Below are 20140 nucleotides of genomic sequence, written 5' to 3'. Positions count from 1 at the left end.
TTCCAAATGTGATGTGACATATAAATGGAAAAAAATAAACCTGCTGGTTTTTACCTCAGCATCCATCTTTTCTCTAGCAACTACAGCACAACCTGGCTTCACCTATCAGACTCAGTGAAGAAATTTTTGCTAGAACCATGAGGACTGCAACTATTTGAGAATCAGGAATTTAGGAAATGGCGTGGGAGGCAGAGTTGTGTGATCACGACTACTAACACTGGCAATGCAGGGCCATGTACTAGAGTGGTAAATTAAGCAGATGCCTGCCACACTTTTCCTTGAGGAAGACGGGCAGGAAAGTGGAAATAAAAGCTTCATACCCCATGGCTCTTTAGACAAGGCAGTTGTCTCTACCTCCCTAGGCACTCGTACCTGGTGCTGAACTGGAAGCAGAATTTTCTGTGGCATCTTGTGCCCCCTCAATGTTCTCCTTGTTCTCCCCCTGCTTCTTCAGCGTCCGGGTCTTGGAAGGAAGTAGAGGCAATCGGGGCAGATACGGAACCACAGAAGAGGAGGCGGCGGCCCGCCCAAGCTCCTCAGCAACCTCTGTGTGGAGGACAGGGCAATGATAAAAAGAACAATTTCATGACAAAAAAGAAAAAAGGGAGTTTTCTCTTTTCAGAAAAGGCAGACAACTGAGAGGACCTGAAGAATGGAGTACACTAAAACGTGTAAGTGGAGTCACAAAGTATGTTCCCTTGGAGTCTGGGCTTACTTTTGCTCAGCATTCTAGCTGTAGATTCATCCACGTTACTGAATGTGGCGGGGGGTTTTCTTGTTGCTGTGTATTGTTCAAATATGTGAATACACCAAAATTCATCCATTCTCCTCTTAAAGAATGTTGCTTCCGGTTTGGGGCTATTATGAATATACTGCTAGAAACATCCTACTATGTGTCTTTGACGGCAACAGTGGTATGCACATCTGCTAGATACAGGAGCAGGACCAGTGGGTCACAGGGCCAAACTGCCTTCCCAAACTGGCTGTCCTGATCTGCATGCCCACTAACTTACAGGAAAGTTCTGGTTATTATGCATGCTTGCCAAAGTTTGATGTTTGTTCGTCTGATTTTAATTTTAGTATTCCTGAGGTAGGTGTGTAGTGGCCATTCATTGTTTTATTTTGTACTTCTCTGATGATGGGTGATTTCATATGCTCACCATCCAATTGGATATCCTTATTTACTAAGTGCTTATTCAGAGGTTGAACAAAGCAAATAGCTATCTGCAGAAATTTTTATTTTCAGGCTGTGCCTTGCAAAAAAAAAGGAGGCTAGATACAATTCATTTCATGCCAATGAAGCAAATGAGGCTCCTGAAAATGTGTTCACCCTATTACTAGTAAGCCTCAACTGATTAAAAGTGGCCATGGGTTTTGTGGCTCTTAATAATAAGACAAAGACTCACTTTACTATTCATTCCTGAACAAAAATGAAGTATGGATCAAACTTCGGAATTTTGTAATTTACAACACTTTTGGTAATTATTTTTCAAAATTGATCCCCCACAAGTGTGGGTACATAGCACATAATTAATTCAAGCCATGCCAGTGAGAGTCCAATGATATTCAGGATTTGACTCCACATGAACTAAAGGGGAGAGAAAAGTGCTGTGATAGGGAGCTGCTTAATCTGGTCCAGAGGGCGAGCTGTGCCCTCCCCAACCTGTAAAAGTTCCATCTATAGAAGGACGAGGATGGAAATACTTGTCATTAAACTCTGGTGGTGTACTTTTTCTTTTCTTCTTAGCAAAACACGATAAACCACTAAAGGAAGCAGGAAAAAAATCAACTTGCCTAATTTCTTCTTCAAACATTTTTTAACTTGAACTTAAGTAGTGAGTGCTCTGTTCAATTATGAAGAAAAAGAAAAATTTGAAAAAATATGTATACAAATCTGGAACTACACCAAAATGTCTAGTAGGCAAGTATAACTCAGAATTCTGTGTTTTTAGCTCTCTCAAGGAATAGCCTTTCTATCTTTTTAATTTTATTTATTCAAGTATTTATTTAGTTTTGGCTGCGCTGGGTCTTTGTTGCTGCTCTCAGGCATCCTCTAATTGCGGTGAGTGGCAGCTACTCTCTAGTTGCGGTGTGCGGGCTTCTCACTGTGGAGGCCCCTCTTGTTGCAGAGTATGGGCTCGAGCACACAGGCTTCAGTAGTCATGGCGAGTAGGCTCAGCTGCCCCGCAACATGTGGAATCTTCCGAGACCAGGGATCGAACTCATGTCCTCTGCATTGGCAAGCAGATTTACAACCACTGGATCACCTGGGAAGTCCAGTCTCTCTCTTCCTAAGAAGTAAGTTTATTTATTTTCTGACTGGGCATTTAATCTATTCAGTATTGATTTTTACTTAGCCTCACCAGGTCTTAGGTGCAGCAGCAGGATCTTTGATCTTCAGTGAGACATGTGGGATCTTTAATTACAGCATGCAAATTCTTAGGTGTGGCACGATGGATCTAGTTTCCTGACCAGGGATCCAACCCGGGTCCCCTGCATTGGGAGCTCACAGTCTTAGCCACTGGACCAGCAGGGAAGTCCCAACAAGTACATTTACTGTTTGACTTCTGCATATAATTTTAAAGAGGCATTATACACAAAAGTAGGAAACTTCTTGTATGTGTCCATATACTTGTTTTCTACATAAGAAAAAGATTCTCACTGTTCATAGCTTAGCTTATTTAACATTCTCATTCTAAACTCCTGTGTCAATATATTTAAGAATATCATTTTAACTACTCAATTATAGGGATGTAATAATTAACATACTGGATACTTAAATGGTCTTTGTTTTTCAGTATTATAAACTACACTCTGATGTAACACCCTTACTGCTAAATCTTTGTTCATACTCCTAAAATATCTCAACATTAAAAATATGAGCTAGAGAGACAAAGATACATTTTAAAACAGCAAAAGAAAAAAAAAGAAAAAGTAAAACAATAACAAAGGCCAAGAATCAATTCAATACCCTGAAATGAAGTCCCAAATTATAAGACACTATCATTTTTGGAATGGTATCATCCCCAGCACCCAGAACTAGCCCCCACCAACAGTAAACCACCAGGTTCTCACCTTCAGAAATGCTAGAGTCATGGAACATGGTTTCAAAAGCTTGATGTGTTTCAGCAAATGAGGGCCTGTCAGCAGGGCTCCACTTCCAGCCTGTGTAACCAAAAAAGAACAGTAGTAAAAGCTTCTTGGCAGAAATTAAATATTCAGGGCACACCTGAGGGTGAGTTCCAAGCACTGGGACATGTGCTAGCTAAAGCACAGTTACAGCAAGTCCGTAGTGACAGTGAGGCAGCTATTTCTTAGTTTCAGCCCAGAGGTGTGATGAACCCACGTCCTAGGGCCAGTCCTTCTATGCCGTCTCAGCTCCACTAGAGGGATGCAGAGCGGGTGGGGAGATGGTTTAGAAAAGTCTTCCATTGGAAGAATGAGAAGTAGTAAAACCTGTCTACTCACTCACTCACAATTAGTTGTACACATTCCAAAACATAACAGTGTATCAGAAAAGGGGAGTTTGGAATTCACATTTGACAAGAGCAGTAGGCAATCAATGCTCAATGAGAAAATAATGAGACTCAAATACATTGCAGTTTAATTCACTACTCACCTCCCTACTTTTTCATCTTTAAGTAGTCAGATGCTCTTGTTTACACATCACAGAAGTCACTTTCATGCATTCTCCAGTCTTCAACACTCATTTTGTGTAGCTGACAACAACCCTCCCCAACCTAATCTCCAAATCCATTTTTTATTATCTTATCATACATGCAAATGTTTTGGGAAACTGAGTGAGTGTTTGGGCCATGGACAATGATTCTTAGGATTCCAGTATGACTCAGTAGTATAGCATACAGTATCCCAACTGGTTGATCAGTGACCAACTCTATGTCATGAGGCTGAATACAATCTTACAACATTGATAGGAAAAATGTTTTCAATTTTGTTAATCATCCTGAATTAAACTACTTCAAAATTAAAATATGCAGGAATACTCACATGCTCTCATAAGTTCATACACCTTAGGGGGACATCCTTCAGGCTGTTCCATTCGATATCCTTTTTCCAGTAGATCATAGACCTGAGACAGGTCAATACCTGGATATGGTGACATTCCATATGTAGCAATTTCCCATAAGAGCACCCCAAACGCTGCAGAAGGGATTTTAAAAAAAGAGCTTTTATGTTTCTTCTGATTTATCATTTATATCATTAGGTAACTTCTCTTTCAAATTTTCACAATGTTACATTAGTAACTCTTATAATTCTTAAAAGGTGACTTGTTCTTCTAAGATATTTTCCACAGGAAAAGTTTAGGTATAATCTAAAGACAGTTTTCTTTATGTTTCCCAATTCTGGGGACTTCCCTGGTGGTCCAGTAGTTAAGAGCCAAGCTCTCACAGCACGGGGTGCAGGTTCAATCCCTAGTCAGGGAACTAAGGGCCACATAAGATACGTCCAAAATAAACACATAAATAAATTTCCCAATTTTTATTTGGATTTCCTTTACAACAAGGGAGAATAATCTAGGACCATATAATAAGTCTGGGGCATAATCAAAACTATTCTTAAAGCAATTTACAATCTATTCAATGAGTTGCACAATTTTTAAGTCACTAATACTAAAGGAAGAATATAAAAATGGACACATTGGAAATCAAATAAAATTCACATGTGAAGAAAGAATTTGCTTGATTCTGTCACAGGTTACTCTTGAGTTTGAGATTGCTGGTAAAACATGATCTAGCATTCTCAACTATTTCTACTGCCCAAAATCCAAACATCCAGACTCGTTCTGTCCCTCAAGTCTCTACTGAATAATATTCCTTTTCAGGACAGCAGAAACAAGATCAGTTACAAGGACAAATTCTAGATAAAACTTCACCATGCCTTCCTTGAAAAGAGGTTACCACTCTGTGTCATAGTGCTCTAGATACAAGCAATAAAGTCTAATGTGGAAAACAGGGAGCTTTATAGAGAGGATCATTAGAACTTCAGTGCAATATAGTATCTAGACTCTGAGTGCTCCCAAGGCAGGGACTTTTTTTTTTAACTTTATTCTTTACAGTTTCTTTCTACAGTAAGTACCCTGCAAATGCCCAGCAGATAGTATTTATTAATAATAAATGCTTGCTGAATAACTGAAGAAGGATGGGTGTAAAGGCAGAGGATACTGATCATATACAAAAAAATCAGCTCTAAAAAATTAAGCATTGATGTGTAAAGAAAATGACGATACACAGGAAAACGTCCCTTCCAACCTTACCCCAGACGTCAGATTTAATTGAGAAGGTATTGTAGGCAAGACTCTCTGGTGCTGTCCATTTAATAGGAAATTTGGCTCCAGCGTGGGCAGTATAGGTGTCTCCAGTCATCAATCTACTTAAGCCAAAGTCAGCCACTTTTACCACATGGTTTTCTCCCACCAGGCAGTTACGAGCTGCAAGATCCCTGTGGGAAAGAAACCCTACTGTGATTCTATTCAGATGGTTCTGGAAAATGGTCATGAATGCTCTATTATCAGTTCTTTGTGCTACAAGCAGAGTTTGATAAGTAAGTGCTGACAGGTATGGTAGTATTTCACGAAAATTGCTAACATGGTAGAAAGCCACTAATTATACATCTCTTGTGAATACTCACCAAGAGGCAGTTATGTGATGCCACAATAAAGCAGGCTTCAGAAAACCAGTTCCTATTTATAAGTACATTGGGATAGGTTTCAGAGGTGAGTAACAGAGGTTTTAGTTTCTTTACTAAGACAGAAAACTATTTTTAAAATCAAGCCACTAGATGGAGCAAAATGATCTTGGACTTAGCGTCCTGGGCAAAATAAAGAGCCTTCTGTTCTGAGAACAGCAAAGGCCCTGAGTTAGTACTTTAATCAGAGGACACAGTAGGTTTCTAAGTTGGAAATGACATTACAATGGTCCTTGTGAAAAGAGAAAACTACTTTCCTGAGTTATCTGATATGCATGTCAGCTTCCTGGTTAGTCACAGGTGATTATCGGGTTTTACACACCTATGGATGAAATTCTTCTTCTCTAAATACTCCATTGCAGAAGAGATCTGAGTGGCCATGTAAAGCAGTACAACTGCAGTCACCTCTTCTCTGTTGCATTCTCGGAGATAATCAAGCAAGTTCCCATAAGGCATGTATTCAGTCACAATGTAAAATGGTGGCTCCAAGGTACACACACCTGATAGTTCAAAGAGAGCTTGTTTTATCAGTATATATTTAAACACTCCAACCACTTTGGCAAGAATAACTGACAACTTTTAAAAATCTAGTCCAGCAGTAATTTTTTCCTTTCCTGCCATTTCATTCTCTGAAAAGAACACAGCAAACGTTAAGAAGCTGGATGACAGTGAGTTTCTACTTTCAATGATACCATGCTCTGGAAATTCACATGCATTTTGAGAATGTGCCTGTTTGAACAAAGGCAGAGTTACTTGTATTAATTCCATAAGGGGTCAGGACCACCAATACCTCTAGAGTTCTGTATGTGCCCATGATTTCACATCCTCAACGGCCTCCTGCTGACAATGTTTATCTAAAAGTAACAGCAACTGTTGACACGGTAAAGACTATGTGAGTCCAGACTGCAAGGATTTCATTACTACATAGCAGACTCCCAGTAAAAGTCCAAAAGAAGCGATTTATTTCCTTTGGGATAGTTTGGCTCAATGAACACCCAAAGAAACTGGCCCTATTTTTAAAAAGGGCAATTGTTTCAGTCAGATTTCTCTGTGACCTGAATAGGTGAGAAGCCTATCGATCACTGCAAAGCACTTGGGTGGTCACAATTTTTAATCTGTTTCTTTTCAATAGTCCTTTGCTTAATGTCTCTTTATTTTGTAAAAAATATTTTGGGATAGTTTGGGGTTTAGTATCATTTGAATGATTCTGAACTTTGGATCTGGGCAATCAGCAGAAGCTGGGCAGTTCCATATACTGCAATCAATCCCGGTCACTGTTTCTTGGGTAATTTTAAAACACAGAGACTGCTGATTAAAGTAACAGCCATTTATTGAAATAGATTTACACTGAGAGCTTCTGCCATGGTGATACAAAAGGAGGATTGGGGGACAGCAGAGGGTTGGGGGACAAGCATCTTTGAGGAAACCTATGGTTCAGACAAGCTGCCTCACCTAATAGCTGTACCAGGTTAGGATGCTTGATTTCCTTCATCACTGCAGCTTCCTTGAGAAATTCCTCCACCTCCATAGTATCTTCCTGGAAAGGGGGGAAGATAAGAAAGAAAAAGAGGAGAGGGACAAGCCCCCATCTTAATCATTTAAGTCAACTCACACTCCTAAAACTTCAGTTTTAAAAGGAGGTATCTTTTGGATATTTTAGCACTTACTTGAAGAAATTTTATTGCTGCATAGTGTGCTCTGTATAAGTCCAATTAAGAAAGAAAAATGTCCCCTTTAATTTATTCAGTATTTGAAACTGAAGTAAAATTTAGTAGGGTAAGTAAAATTCAGCAATCATGGTCTAGCACAACTGAAACACAAAAGACCTGGATAGACAATTCAATTCTCTGAAAAGATTCCTTCTGGATAGCTCAAGCCTTTGAAAGAGGAGCCAGAACAATTAGCTGTTTACATATTTGTCTTGCTGACAAATTCCTTAAGGAGCAAGGTATGTCTGCAAGGCTGTGCATACTGGTTCACACTCAGACCAAGCACTTAATAAAAGCTTGGTAAAAGAACTGACTACAACTCAGAGGTGAGAGCAGTCCTTAGGAGTCCTCCAGAGTTACTGAGGCATATGAGAAAATCTTCAGAGAATGGGATGAATGACAAAACTTGTAATTCGCTACCAGGATGCTTAAAGGAGAGAGACAAGCTGGCATCAGGAAGATGATTTGTGTGAATATGAAGAATAAGGTGATCTAATCTCAGGGAGATGGGAGAAGCAAGCAGCAGGGAGACAAAGGACAGAACAAGAGAGTGATTCTCCAACAATGCATGGAGAATTCTGCCCAGCAGGGGTTATTCTGAGGAAGGAAAACAGCTTGCTTTGCTTTCACAAGTTATAATTTGCTTCTAACCTCCCACCAAGATCTGTATCAACAGCCTCCAGAGACAAACCTTCCCCACATGTGGGTTTCACTGCGTTGCAGTGAATAATCTGCCCCTGCATTGTCAGCAATGGCACCAGGGTTAATTATCACAATTTGCTGATGTGCTTGGCACCAGTGGGTGGAAAGTGTTCCAAAGTTAAAGAAGGGCACACTGGTATTTCCAAGTGATTCAGCACAAAAGAAAGAGACTCCTGAAAACTGTAATTCTCAGCAACCCACCTTCAATGTTTTCACAGCAACCGTAAGGCTGTATTTCTTCCAGACGCCAACGTAAACCTCTCCGTACTGACCACCCCCAAGTTTGTGCTTCATGGTAATGTCTGTTCGTTCCATTTCCCATTTGTCATGGATGGGGGACACACCGTAGACTGTAGGCTTATTACACTTGGGCGCCGGATAGTGTAGTGTTGTCACCAGCCCATCAGCCACCGTGGAGTGATGGTGAACAAGCTCGGCCAAAGTGCTGAAGCGGCTCTCAGCAGTTACATACACCTGGTGAGGAGAGCGGAGAAAAATAAACCAACTGAAAAGGGATCCTGATCTCACTGGTCTCAAGATATGAAATAAGCAGCACTATTCACAATAGCCAAAACACAGAAACAACCTAAATGTCCATCGACAGATAAAGAAGATGTGGGGTGTGTGTATGGCAACGGAATATTACTCAGCCGTAAAAAAAAAGAACAAAATAATGCCATTCACAGCAACATGAATGCAACTAGAGATTATCATACTACGTGAAGTCAGTCAGAAAGAGAAAGACAAACACCATATGATATCACTTATATGTGGAATCTAAAATACGACACAAATGAACTTATCTATGAAACAGAAAATCACAGACAGAACAGACTGGAGGTTGCCAAGAGGGAGGGGGTCGGGGAAGGGATAGAAGGGGTGCTGGGGACAGCAGACGCAAACGGCTATATACAGAGTGGATAAACAAGGTCCTACTTATAGCATGGAGAACCATATTCAATATTCCATGATAAATCATAATAGAAAATAATATAAAAAGAATGTAGATGTATGTATAACTGAATCACTGTGCTGTATAGCACACATTAACACAACACTGGAATCCAACTGTACTTCAATTTTTAAAATGCTGATTTAAAAAAAAAAGATGAAAATAAGGCATTATCTTACTGAGACAAATGGAAGAATTACAGAAGAATTTAACCATGATGGTGGGGGGCTGGGTGGAGGGGAGGCAGCCAGAGAACCTCAGTTTAATCTCATTTAAACTACTCTTCTTATGATTCCTAAAGTAGCTCGAGTCTGAAGGGGAAAAGCTTCTATCTCTCTGGATCATCAAGATCACTGGTCTTCAAATATTTTTAAGCTGAACAACTAAGGAACCCAAATATAAAGATAAAAAAAATATAAAGATAAAGAAAGAGAAGTGCTGATTAAGGTAGGTAAGAGGGGACCAGCTTCCTGTAAAATTTATGAACTCCCACCTCAGAATCTTACACAGAACATAATCTGAAAACCACTGATTTTAATTTTTTTTGGTAGAGAGAAGGTATTCAAATATCTTATGATTTTTATTTCATTAAGATGCCCTTTTGGGTGTCCAAGCCATTTTTGAAAAAGAGCCACAATTTCATTTCAGAAAGTAAACAAAACAGTAGTTAATTTGTGATAAGCAAGAAGAAGGATAAAGTAGGATAGCAGTCTCTGAGCCTTATCTTCCAAGGGAGCTTGTTTATTTTTTTAAAAAGAGATTTCTAGTATATAACTCACCCATGATAAACATCTCCCACACAAGAGAATTATAGTATTACCAGCACCGAGCAGCCTCCCTCCTGCCTCCCAGCTATTGACCCCTGCAAAGGTAACCACTCTGCTGACTTCTAACACCTTAGATTAGCTTAGATTGTGAACTGTATCTATGCAAATGGAATCACACAATAAGTATTGTTTTGTGCCTGTTTCCTTTCACCCAACTTTTTTTACTGTGATATAATTCATGTATTTCACCACAAAATTCACAGTTTCAATTGTGCAATACAGTGATTTTTAATAAATGCATTGACTGTCCAACCATTACCACCATCTAATTTCGGAACATTTTCATCACCCTACAAAGAAACCCCAGACCCATTAGAGGTCATTCCCACTCCCCTCATCCCATCCCTCAGTAATCACTAATCCCTTCTACTCAACTTGATGTGTAAGAGATTCATCTATGACTGTTCTAGAGGGCCAGATAATAAATATTTCAGGGTTGTGGCCACAGTAATTTCTGTCATTACTCAAGTCTGCCGTAATATTGAGAAAGCAGCCATAGACAATACATAAACAAACGGGTGTATCTGCATCCCAAAACAATTTTATTTACAAAAGTAGGCAGCCAGCAGGTCACAGTTTTTCCTAGTAGTGTGTGTAGCAGTACCAGGTTCACTTTGTATGAGATTCCATTTTACAAATATACCACAGTTTATTAACTCAGTCCACAGCTGGCAGACTGGTGGGTGTTGCTAGTTTCTGGCTACTACACGTAACTCTTCTATGAACACTTCTGAACATGTCTGCTGAACACACAAACACTCGCTTCTGTTGGGAAGACAACCAGAAGTAGATCTGCTGAGTGGCCCTTATATCATCACTTATCTGATTCTGTTTGGCTTCACGAAGAAAAAATATGTCTTATAAGGTGAGGCAAAGAAAATTAATCATTTACTGTTTCCTACCTTTTACCAGCCATTATCTTTTATGGAAATTATCTCACTGAATGCTTCCAATAAAATGGGATGGGAAACTGAGGCTTAAGTAAGGTCACAACGTGAATAAATGATGGAGTTACCCAGCAAACCAGATTTGCTTGCTCTAAAGCCTATGCTTTTCCCCTACTATTCATATCACAAAGAGAGAAAGAGTGGAAGAAACAATTCAATCTAAATTTATTGTTCACAGTGTGGAAATTCCTTAAAAAACTGGAAGTAGAACTGCCATATGACCCAGCAATCCCACTCCTGGGCTTACACACCAAGGAAACCAGATGTGAAAGAGACACGTGTACCCCAATGTTCATCGCAGCACTGTTTATAATAGCCAGGACATGGAAGCAACCTAGATGCCCATCAGCACACGAACGGATAAGAAAGCTGTGGTACATATACACCATGGAATATTACTCAGGCATTAAAAAGAATTCATTTGAATCAGTTCTAATGAGATGGATGAAACTGGAGCCCATTATACAGAGTGAAGTAAGCCAGAAAGAAAAACACCAATACAGTATACTAATGCATGTATGGTAACGATAACCCTATATGCAAGGCAGAAAAAGAGACACAGATGTATAGAACAGACTTTTGGACTCTATGGGAGAAGGCAAGGGTGGGATGATCTGAGAGAACAGCATTGAAACATGTATATTATCAAGTGTGAAACAGATCGCCAGTCCAGGTTGAATGCATGAGACAGTGTTCGGGGCTGGTGCACTGGGATGACCCAGAGGGATGGGAGGAGGGTTCAGAATGGGGAACACATGTAGATCCATGGCTGACTCATGTCAATGTATGGCAAAAACCACTGCAATACTGTAAAGTAATTAGCCTCCAACTAATACAAATAATTGGGAAGAAAAAATAAATAAATAAAATAAAATAAAAAATAAATAAATTTATTTTTCAAGGACTTCCCTGGTGGTCCAATACTTAAGAATCTACCTTGCAATGCAGGCAATGTGGGTTCAATTCCTGGTCAGGGAACTAAGATCCCACAGGCCACAGAGTAACTTAGCCTGCACGTCGTAACTATAAATTTACTGTTCAGTAGAAGAACTGACATAAACCTATGCTTTACCGTTTATAAAGTAAGACAGTTCCATTCTAACATAGCCATTCTTATACGGTTGGTGTTTCAAACCTACAAAGTGCTAAATGACTGACTGACCTATTTACATTAACGTACATTAATGATCAACATCTGTCTCAGAAGCCTAAAGTTTTACTCTTTAAACTTTCTGGTAGAAATTATTATAATTTTCATAGATACAAGGTTTAATTTATAAAATTCCACACATGTATTGGATGTACATGTGCATATCTGTATACTGATGATGACGGTAACAGTTAACTTTTACAGCTGTTTCCTTCATTTTTCACCTTCAAATCTAGCTCATCTTTAAACTCTCAAAGTAATACTGTTTTTAATTTCCATTACTGTATTGTTTTGAAAAGAGTAATCTCTCTCTCACATGCCAAACAGCTCAAACTCACATCAGTGATCAGTTTCTTTCATGTCAGACACAAAAATTATATTCTTTAGTCATCCTGAACACTGTTTCTAAAGAGCAGGCCCGTTCCCACCAAGAGGTGGCTGCGGGCCAGTCTTACCTTGCCATCCGCGGTGGTATTGATCCTGTAGTGATACACGCGCCCCTCGTACCTGAGCGAGATTGACAGCTGCCCGGGGCTGCTCTCACTCTCTCGCACCAGGAAGCTGCCATTGATGAGACTGCTGAGCAGGTACTCTGCTGCACTGCGGGACACAGGTCCATGGTACCAGGAATGTTTCTCCAGGCTGTTCACAGGGGTGATGTAGTTGCTTGGCACCCAGCCTTGGCCATTCTTAGAGCGAACTTCACTCCACTCACCATTCTGGTTGTAACCAAGGACTCGGAGCTTTTCACCTGGCCAGGAGATCATCACAGAGTGAAAGAAAAGATGTAAGACTTTATTTCAAACAGAAGTAGTCTACTGTCAAGCTTGAAATTCACTGAAAAAATGAATCAAGAACTTTTAAACCAAAACAATTTTTTTTAAAGTAATGAACATGAATTTTGCTATCATCATAGCCTGATTGATATTTTTAGCTTGTAGCTTAAACAAAAGAAGCATACTTAGAAATGTTCTTCTGGCATTATCGATAGGGTTTCAAAAGCTTTCATACTACAGGAAACTCCATATATGTAACTAAGGTAGCACACAAAGATTAAAAGGTTACTCAAATGTCTGGAGTAGGACACGGTCTCACGCCTCAAAAAAAAATGAAATTAATTTTTTCCTCAAAAGAGTCTGTCACAGAACATATATATGGTTCAATGCTAGCAGCAATCAAGGATTAGGGATTAGACATGTAAAACACAAAGTTACTTCTAAATTTCAGTTGGCAACAAGGCTACAAAAACCATCAATGCAAAAATAAAAACCAAAAAAGCACAGACCACAGAGCTATCAGCAATATTTCAGAAAGAAAAGTGAGGAGGTAGGGGTCGGCAGTCAAGACCTCGAAAGCACAACCTTTTCCAGGACTCAAGTTTTAAAATAATTTCCCTCCCATTCCCCATAATGAATAAATCCCCCATCTGCTCCTCTCAAATCAGTGTGTGGCAAAGGAAAGCTGAGTCTGAAGCTGGAGCCTAAGACTCATGTTACTCAGAGTATCTTTGCTATCAATTTCAATGTCCTTGATTTCTCTAATGAAGTTGTGAGCATCAACTTCAGACTCCCTAAACATGCATCCTTCCCCTATACTTGCAGCACAGGCAAAATAGGAAAGGTGAGAGATATCATTATCAACAAATGATAATTTTAAGAATCCTGAGACTTCCTTGGCAGTCCAGTGGTTAAGACTCTATGCTCCCAATACATAGGGGCATGGATTTGATCCCTGATCTAAGATCCCACATGCTGCATGGCAAGGCCTTACACCCCCGCATCTGAGAGATGCAAGCCTTCCTATCGAGTTCACATCCACCTCTCAGTGTCAGACAACAGAAGAAAGCTGCAGCAATCAAAAGCACACGGCCCAGTACTTATCAAGCAAAGACTGTTGGGGAAAAACTCAACATTATTATTCTGCCAGTCATCTAACTTTTTTCAGTGGTCCACAGAAATGTTTGCCATAGTATGACTTTCTATTTGCCGCTACTATCTCACTCAAGACCCTGGGTTTTGAATCATTCAGTGAGAAAAAACACGGGTACGTGCACGTGTGCACACACACAGAAAACATACGCACGTATAAGCAGACAGTGTGTGTACATGTGGTGGAGGCAATGCACAAGTGTGCTGATAAACACTCCCCAATCACATCTGTAGAGAAAATAAACCTTAGAGCTGTCAGAAAAGCTATATAAGACTTGTCAGTCTGCAGCTTTTCTCTAATACTCTTAAGAAAATGAGAAGACTAAGTTCTTTACCAAGTACATTATTCTTCCTTACAAAGAACTGATAATGACAGGTCATCATAATCAGGATACAGTCGAACACTCCAGGTTTTGGGCTATTTGTTTTTCTCTTTTTTGACAGTTAAGAGGAGAATTTTCCACTCGGGAAGTTTTCAGTACCATGAAGATTAACAATGTTTAGAATAAACATTGACCCTATTGCCAGAGGAAAGCTAATTTTTTAATTCAAGCAAAATACTGCCTTCAAAGAAAGAACTAAAATAAATACTGTTATTTAATTTAAAAAAATATTTTGTCTTTTAAAATAAAAAAATCAGCTTTAGTATGACATTTTATATTAAATTAAAAATAAGCACCTGGATAAAAACCTGGCATTTCATAGGTTTTGGACTATACAGTCCATGGAATTCTCCTGGCCAGAATACTGGAGCAAGTAGTCATTCCCTTCTCCAGGGGATCTTCCCAACTCAGGGATCGAACCCAGGTCTACTGCATTGCAGGCAGAATCTTTATCAGCTAAGCCACCAGGGAAACCCTTAAAAGAAATCACTGTTGATTATAAGATAAACGAATTCCCACTTTTTGAGATGCCTACTAGTAGTTGCCATAACTGCTAACTGATGAATCAAAAGACTTTATCAATGTATCCCTGGTGACTGAGCGATCTTGGAAAATACTGACATAAAAATTACATCTAGGAAAGAACGTTCTGAGTCACCTTCACCAACTTTCCCACTGAAGCACCTTAAAGTAAAAGACTGTGTTGTAGTGCTTGCTTTGGCAGCACATATACTAAAATTGGAACGATACAGAGAAGATTAGCATGGCCCCTGCGTAAGGATGACACAAATTCGTGAAGCGTTCCATAGTTTTTAAAGCAAAATAAATAAATAAATTTTTTAAAAAAAGACTGTGTTGTAGCCCAAAGAGACTACCTACCACACAAAGTATAAAATATTTCTGAAGTCCTGTATCCTAAAACTGTGTAAAATTTTCCTCCCATCATAAAACACAGTTCCACACATACAAATACCATCAAAAGCATGTATACATACCATCATCCCCACTCTGGCACATACATATACCCCAGAAACTCAGTTTTAAGCATTTCTGCTTTTGATGAATCTAGCTGGATTTTAAAAATTATTGTATAAAAATATTTTATTTCAGGTAACATTCCTTGAGTGGAGACCTGTCTTCTTAATTTGGTGATCCACTCTCATTTACTATCTCATTTCAAACCTTACAAATAAGAGAATTATTGTTTGACAAAGAATCATTTAATTTACACTTTCACGTAGCTAAAAATTATCCAGAATCTTATTTTTTCCTACTAGGAAGCTTTCATAAATTTGAAAGACAAGAAAAGTATAAGCAGATTATCAATCCAACGCACGTATACAATGACAATGCCCCACAGGCCTATTTCTTTCTCATAAAAATTCCATGTTTTCTGCCCTTGTTCTTAAAACCAGTAATGGATGTTTTTTACATGATTATGTTCTTAGTGTTCTCTTTGTTAAGAATTTACTACTGAAAACAGTACTACTACTCTGTTATGAGTGTTATCGCAATAGAAACCCTTCCTACTAGTCCTTCCGCTAACTCATGTAAACACAAATGAGAGCTAAGTCGCCCAGGCCAGTGCTACCCAAAGCAGGGCCACAACAAGATAAGATGCTTGTGCCAGAGTGTGAATCACTGGACCACTCTCTTCCGTTTTGTTAGAAAAAAAGAAATGTCAGCTGAACTAAATAATAAGTGTACTTAGCAATGTAGTTGTTTTACATTTTGAGTACAAATTCTTAATCTCAGCGTAGACTGGTAATGAATGGTTCTCAGGAAGTCAGCCCACAGATGACGCTTAGAGGAGTGCTGGGGTCTGGACACTGGACTCCTCTCAGTGAGCCACAGGTCACTGAAAAGAGGTGTACGGTAAGCCTTACCTCTGTGGCAAACAGATGCCGGCATATTACCTACAGAACAGAATTCTGAGAAGGAGTCGAGTTTATGCATATATTGTGCGGTGTTCTTTTTCTAAAGTACTTTGTCTCATTTGAACCTTAATAAAAACCCTATGAAGTAGATAGGGTGGCTTTATCCCCTATAAAGGTTTTAAAAAGAGAATGAACCAGAGGTATCTGGGCCCAAATTACCTACCTAATTCCAGTCAGAGGCAGAATCCAGAATAGATCCCATCATTTCTTAACCACTAATAAAAACTGAAAAGTGAGAGGATGTTATGCAGAAGCTCACCTTTAGTGATGCTGAGTGTATTATCACCACTTGCTACAAAATCATAAAGTGCAACAAAGAGATTAGGGTCACTCTCGGTGGCTCCGAGCAGGTTCTCCTTGGAGCTCCACCTGATGGCTTCGTTCAGGGCCTGGGGTTCAACGTCACAACCGTAGGGGCGGTGCAAGGCTTCTGAAAGACATAGAGAGAAAGGAGTTTACACTGAGTCCAAGAGCTGGAAATTCATTTGAATTCAGTACACAGACAGTATTTTAGCTGTTGGCATTACACTGATGGCTCCAGCAAGGAACAAAACTATACACGTGGTGTGGAGTCATGAAAAATGAGCAGATGGCATGTCTCCGAAGCAGGAGAGAAATCTACTTGTTGAAAACATAACAAGATAGAGTAAAGAACACAAAATGAGCATTTAGCTGTGATGTTTATGCATGAACCAAAATCAGAGGTAAATGAATAGGAAACACAGTTTCCTCAAAATGAAAGAATAAAAACAACCTCAAAAAGAAATGGCAGTTCATTTCATAAAACATACAAGATATTTTGTCTAGATGATGGTGGTTTTAAGAAGGAACAGTTATGTTTTATAAGTGAAGTCCTCCCAAAGTACCTTTCTCCCCTTACTATCTCCATATAAAACAAATTGCAGAAAAGATAACAGGGATTTTAAGAAATATGTATAGATTGTATTAATCCAGGCCCTCCATTTACATATAGAAAATTACAGAAATAATGCTTTTAGAAAAAAAAATCCTAAAATTATCTATCAAACAGAAAAGTGTTTTGGTTTAATACAAAATATTCTTGGCAACCCAAAATACCTTTGTACTACCATGTACAGTCTATAACATAACAGCTTTCCACTGGTAATTGTTTTAATGAAAAAAAATTGTACCTTATTTTCTTTTCGTACACTTTTAATAAAATACTGTAACTTTATTAGGGCTCTAGAAAACACAGCCAGCAATGGACATGATTTATTGAGTTTCTATCACCTGTAATGGTTGAAGCCTTGTAAGACCTGGTTTCTTCTTCAAGGCTTTGTGGTTCCTTGTTTAGTTACACTAAACAAACAGGTGATCCTTATGCCATGTTAGTTCAAGATCACCTGCTTCTCACAGTTCAGGATAATCATACCAAAAATACACTGTTCTTTCAGTAGCAATTTTGTTAGTCACTAAAAATGGGTTTTAGTGGCACTCTGCCACTATGCAACTGCCTCTGTCATATAACAATTCTTTTCTAGTATGTTTCTCTCTCTTCCACTCATTTTTAATTTAAACTTGGTGTTATCATATATGAAGAAGAAAAACCCTTGAATCTGTGGTTTTATTTCCCAATCCAATCCCTCCTCTCCACCTGTACTGCCAATGTCTTAGTTCAGATTCCCAACATCTCTCACCTGGACTACTGCCTCCAGTCTTGTCTCCCTCAAATCCATCCTCCAAACAGCTGGCAAAGTGATCTATTTAAAACAAAAATTTGACCATGTCACTCTTCTTAAGATTCTTCAGTAGTTCACCATCAAGTTAAAAATCTCTTTTAACGAGGCCTTCAAGGTCTCTTATAATCAGATCTCCACCTATTAATACTTCTCTAGCTTCACTTCTCTCCCATTCCACACCTTAAATTTTAAATTTGAACAAACACCATGATGCTTCCTACCTTTCTGCCTTTGTTCACATAGTCCTATCTTCCCAGAATGTGAACTCATCCCACTCTTTTTTCTTTTTTTTTGACAGGCTGACTTCTATTCATTTTAAAAACACTCAACTTCAATGTAACCTCCCCTTGGAAGCTTCACATGCATTACACTTGCTGCAGTAATACCTCCTATTTTTATCCTCAATTTATGTTCATTTCCCCAACTTTTCAAGGCGCTTCTTAGCATAAGAACTTTATCTTTTTTCTTGCAAGAGTCACATAGTATGTGTTCAGTAACTTTTGACTAAATGAATAACTAAGTTTCATAAAAATATAAGTGACAGGAAACAATGGGTGTTTTTTAAACTTAAAATAGCATTAACTAATGCTTTTTAAATGGCTTCATAGCTGTCTATATCCTATGGACAGAAATTCCTCTTGTAGCTCAGATGCTTTCCTAACAGTTTATTTCATTCTTCACATTCCTTCTTCCTCTTAAAAAGAATATTTTTTTTAAGTTTCACAGCTAATTAAATCATTTTACATTAAGAAAGTTACCACAAACCTGAAGATATGTCCAAATGTACTGAAAAGATAATTTGAAACAGGTATCTTGCTTCTTGTTTAAGCACATAATCACAGTGAATATGAACAGCTGTATTATACACTGAAATAAACTAGGATGACCAAACTTGAAACTCTTTGACGGCTCCCTATCTTAGAATAAAAGCTAAAGTCCTTACGAGGGGCTTTGCCCAATTCATCTTCCTACTCTTCCTTCCCTACTTTACTTCATTCTGAGTACTGGCCTCCCTGTTATTACCTGAACAAGACACGCATACTTCTACCTCAGGACCTTTGTACTGGCTTTTTCATCTGCCCCAAACAATCTTCCCTAAGCTACTGACACGACATTTCACTCAAATGTTTCCCTCTTGGTATGGCATTCTCTAACCATCCTATTTTAAAATGCATCTGTTCCTGACAACACTTCCACATCCCCTATGTCTCCTTAACTAATTTCTCTCCATTGACATATCACCCCCCAAAATGCAATTTACTTACCTATCATCATGTTCAGGTGAGCTATTGCCCCACCTCACTAGAATATTAGTTTTATGGGGACAGGTATTTTTGTCTGCTTTGTACACTGATAAATTCCAAGCACCCAGAACAGTTACTGCATATAAGAGGCTCTCAAGAACAATTTATTGAATAAATGAATCACACATTCTGCTATACTTACAGAGTATACACTGAGAGGACAAGAGACAAAATTCTGCAGTCAGAAAAGGTTTCAGAGAAAAGAAAGCATTTAAATTGGATGAGTACACTTAAAATGGATTTCGCACTGATGACAGGCGAATGACAGACTGTCAAAATGCAAGGATATGTCTATGACACGTGATTCATCTGTACTGGAGAGGAACTCCATCAAACTCAAAGGAGGATTTTTAAAGGCAAGTCAGCCTCTTAAAACCATGTTATTTGACAAAAGGAGAAAAGAGAATGAGACCTTCAGCACAATTTTATGAAAACTTAAACCATATACACATGCCAAACAATACTGTACATTTCTCAAATATACAAAATAATAAATACAGGAAGACAATTTCTGAGGCCAAAGTGCAAAAAGAACCACAACTTGGAAAACAATCCTTTTTATTCTCCAATCCCCTTCTTCCCATCTCTGGTTTTTACAGTCTTTTTGGTCAAGTCAAACAATCTTATTTCCTTCCTTTCTTCTTTCTTCCCACTCACTCTTTTGTTCTCACAGAACTAAGGGTCAGTTTCCTGTACAATCTGCCTGCACAGGATATCCACTTAAACACCATCCCACCTACTAGCACCAAACAAAAGAGGAAATTTTCCAAAGACAAGAAACATCCTAACATTTTCTTGAGAATGAACATGTTTTAAATCATAAGGAGTTAAAGAGCTAAATGGAGGCAAGAGCTAAATGGAGGTGAAAAAGCTAAGGCATGAAGACAAAAAGGGG

At 38.8% G+C, this 20140-nt stretch overlaps 1 protein-coding gene and 1 non-coding gene across 9 annotated transcripts in view; one reads left to right on the top strand and one right to left on the bottom strand.

Annotated features, from left to right (window-relative positions):
* ABL2 (ABL proto-oncogene 2, non-receptor tyrosine kinase) overlaps positions 1–20140 on the bottom strand; it is a 100211-nt gene that overhangs the window by 9869 nt on the left and 70202 nt on the right. For 4 of the 8 annotated variants that reach the window (XM_043484750.1, XM_043484754.1, XM_043484751.1 and 1 more), the window contains exons 2-11: positions 17900–17962; positions 16501–16671; positions 12449–12744; positions 8319–8591; positions 7159–7243; positions 6029–6206; positions 5276–5460; positions 4009–4161; positions 3076–3165; positions 373–546 (exon numbers count right to left, since the gene is read on the bottom strand). In XM_043484750.1, the coding sequence (XP_043340685.1) occupies positions 373–546; positions 3076–3165; positions 4009–4161; positions 5276–5460; positions 6029–6206; positions 7159–7243; positions 8319–8591; positions 12449–12744; positions 16501–16671; positions 17900–17962 (1668 nt within the window). The remainder of the gene's footprint in view (positions 1–372; positions 547–3075; positions 3166–4008; positions 4162–5275; positions 5461–6028; positions 6207–7158; positions 7244–8318; positions 8592–12448; positions 12745–16500; positions 16672–17899; positions 17963–20140) is intronic. The other 4 variants (XM_043484752.1, XM_043484757.1, XM_043484753.1 and 1 more) reach the window with 1 other exon arrangement.
* Positions 15013–15117, top strand: LOC122452609. Its single transcript, XR_006272773.1, has one exon. It is a non-coding gene; the product is annotated as a U6 spliceosomal RNA (small nuclear RNA).

Source organism: Cervus canadensis, chromosome 13 (genome assembly GCF_019320065.1).
Source record: "Cervus canadensis isolate Bull #8, Minnesota chromosome 13, ASM1932006v1, whole genome shotgun sequence".
NCBI classification, from domain to species: Eukaryota; Metazoa; Chordata; class Mammalia; order Artiodactyla; family Cervidae; genus Cervus; species Cervus canadensis.
This window is presented reverse-complemented; position numbering and strand designations above follow the sequence as displayed.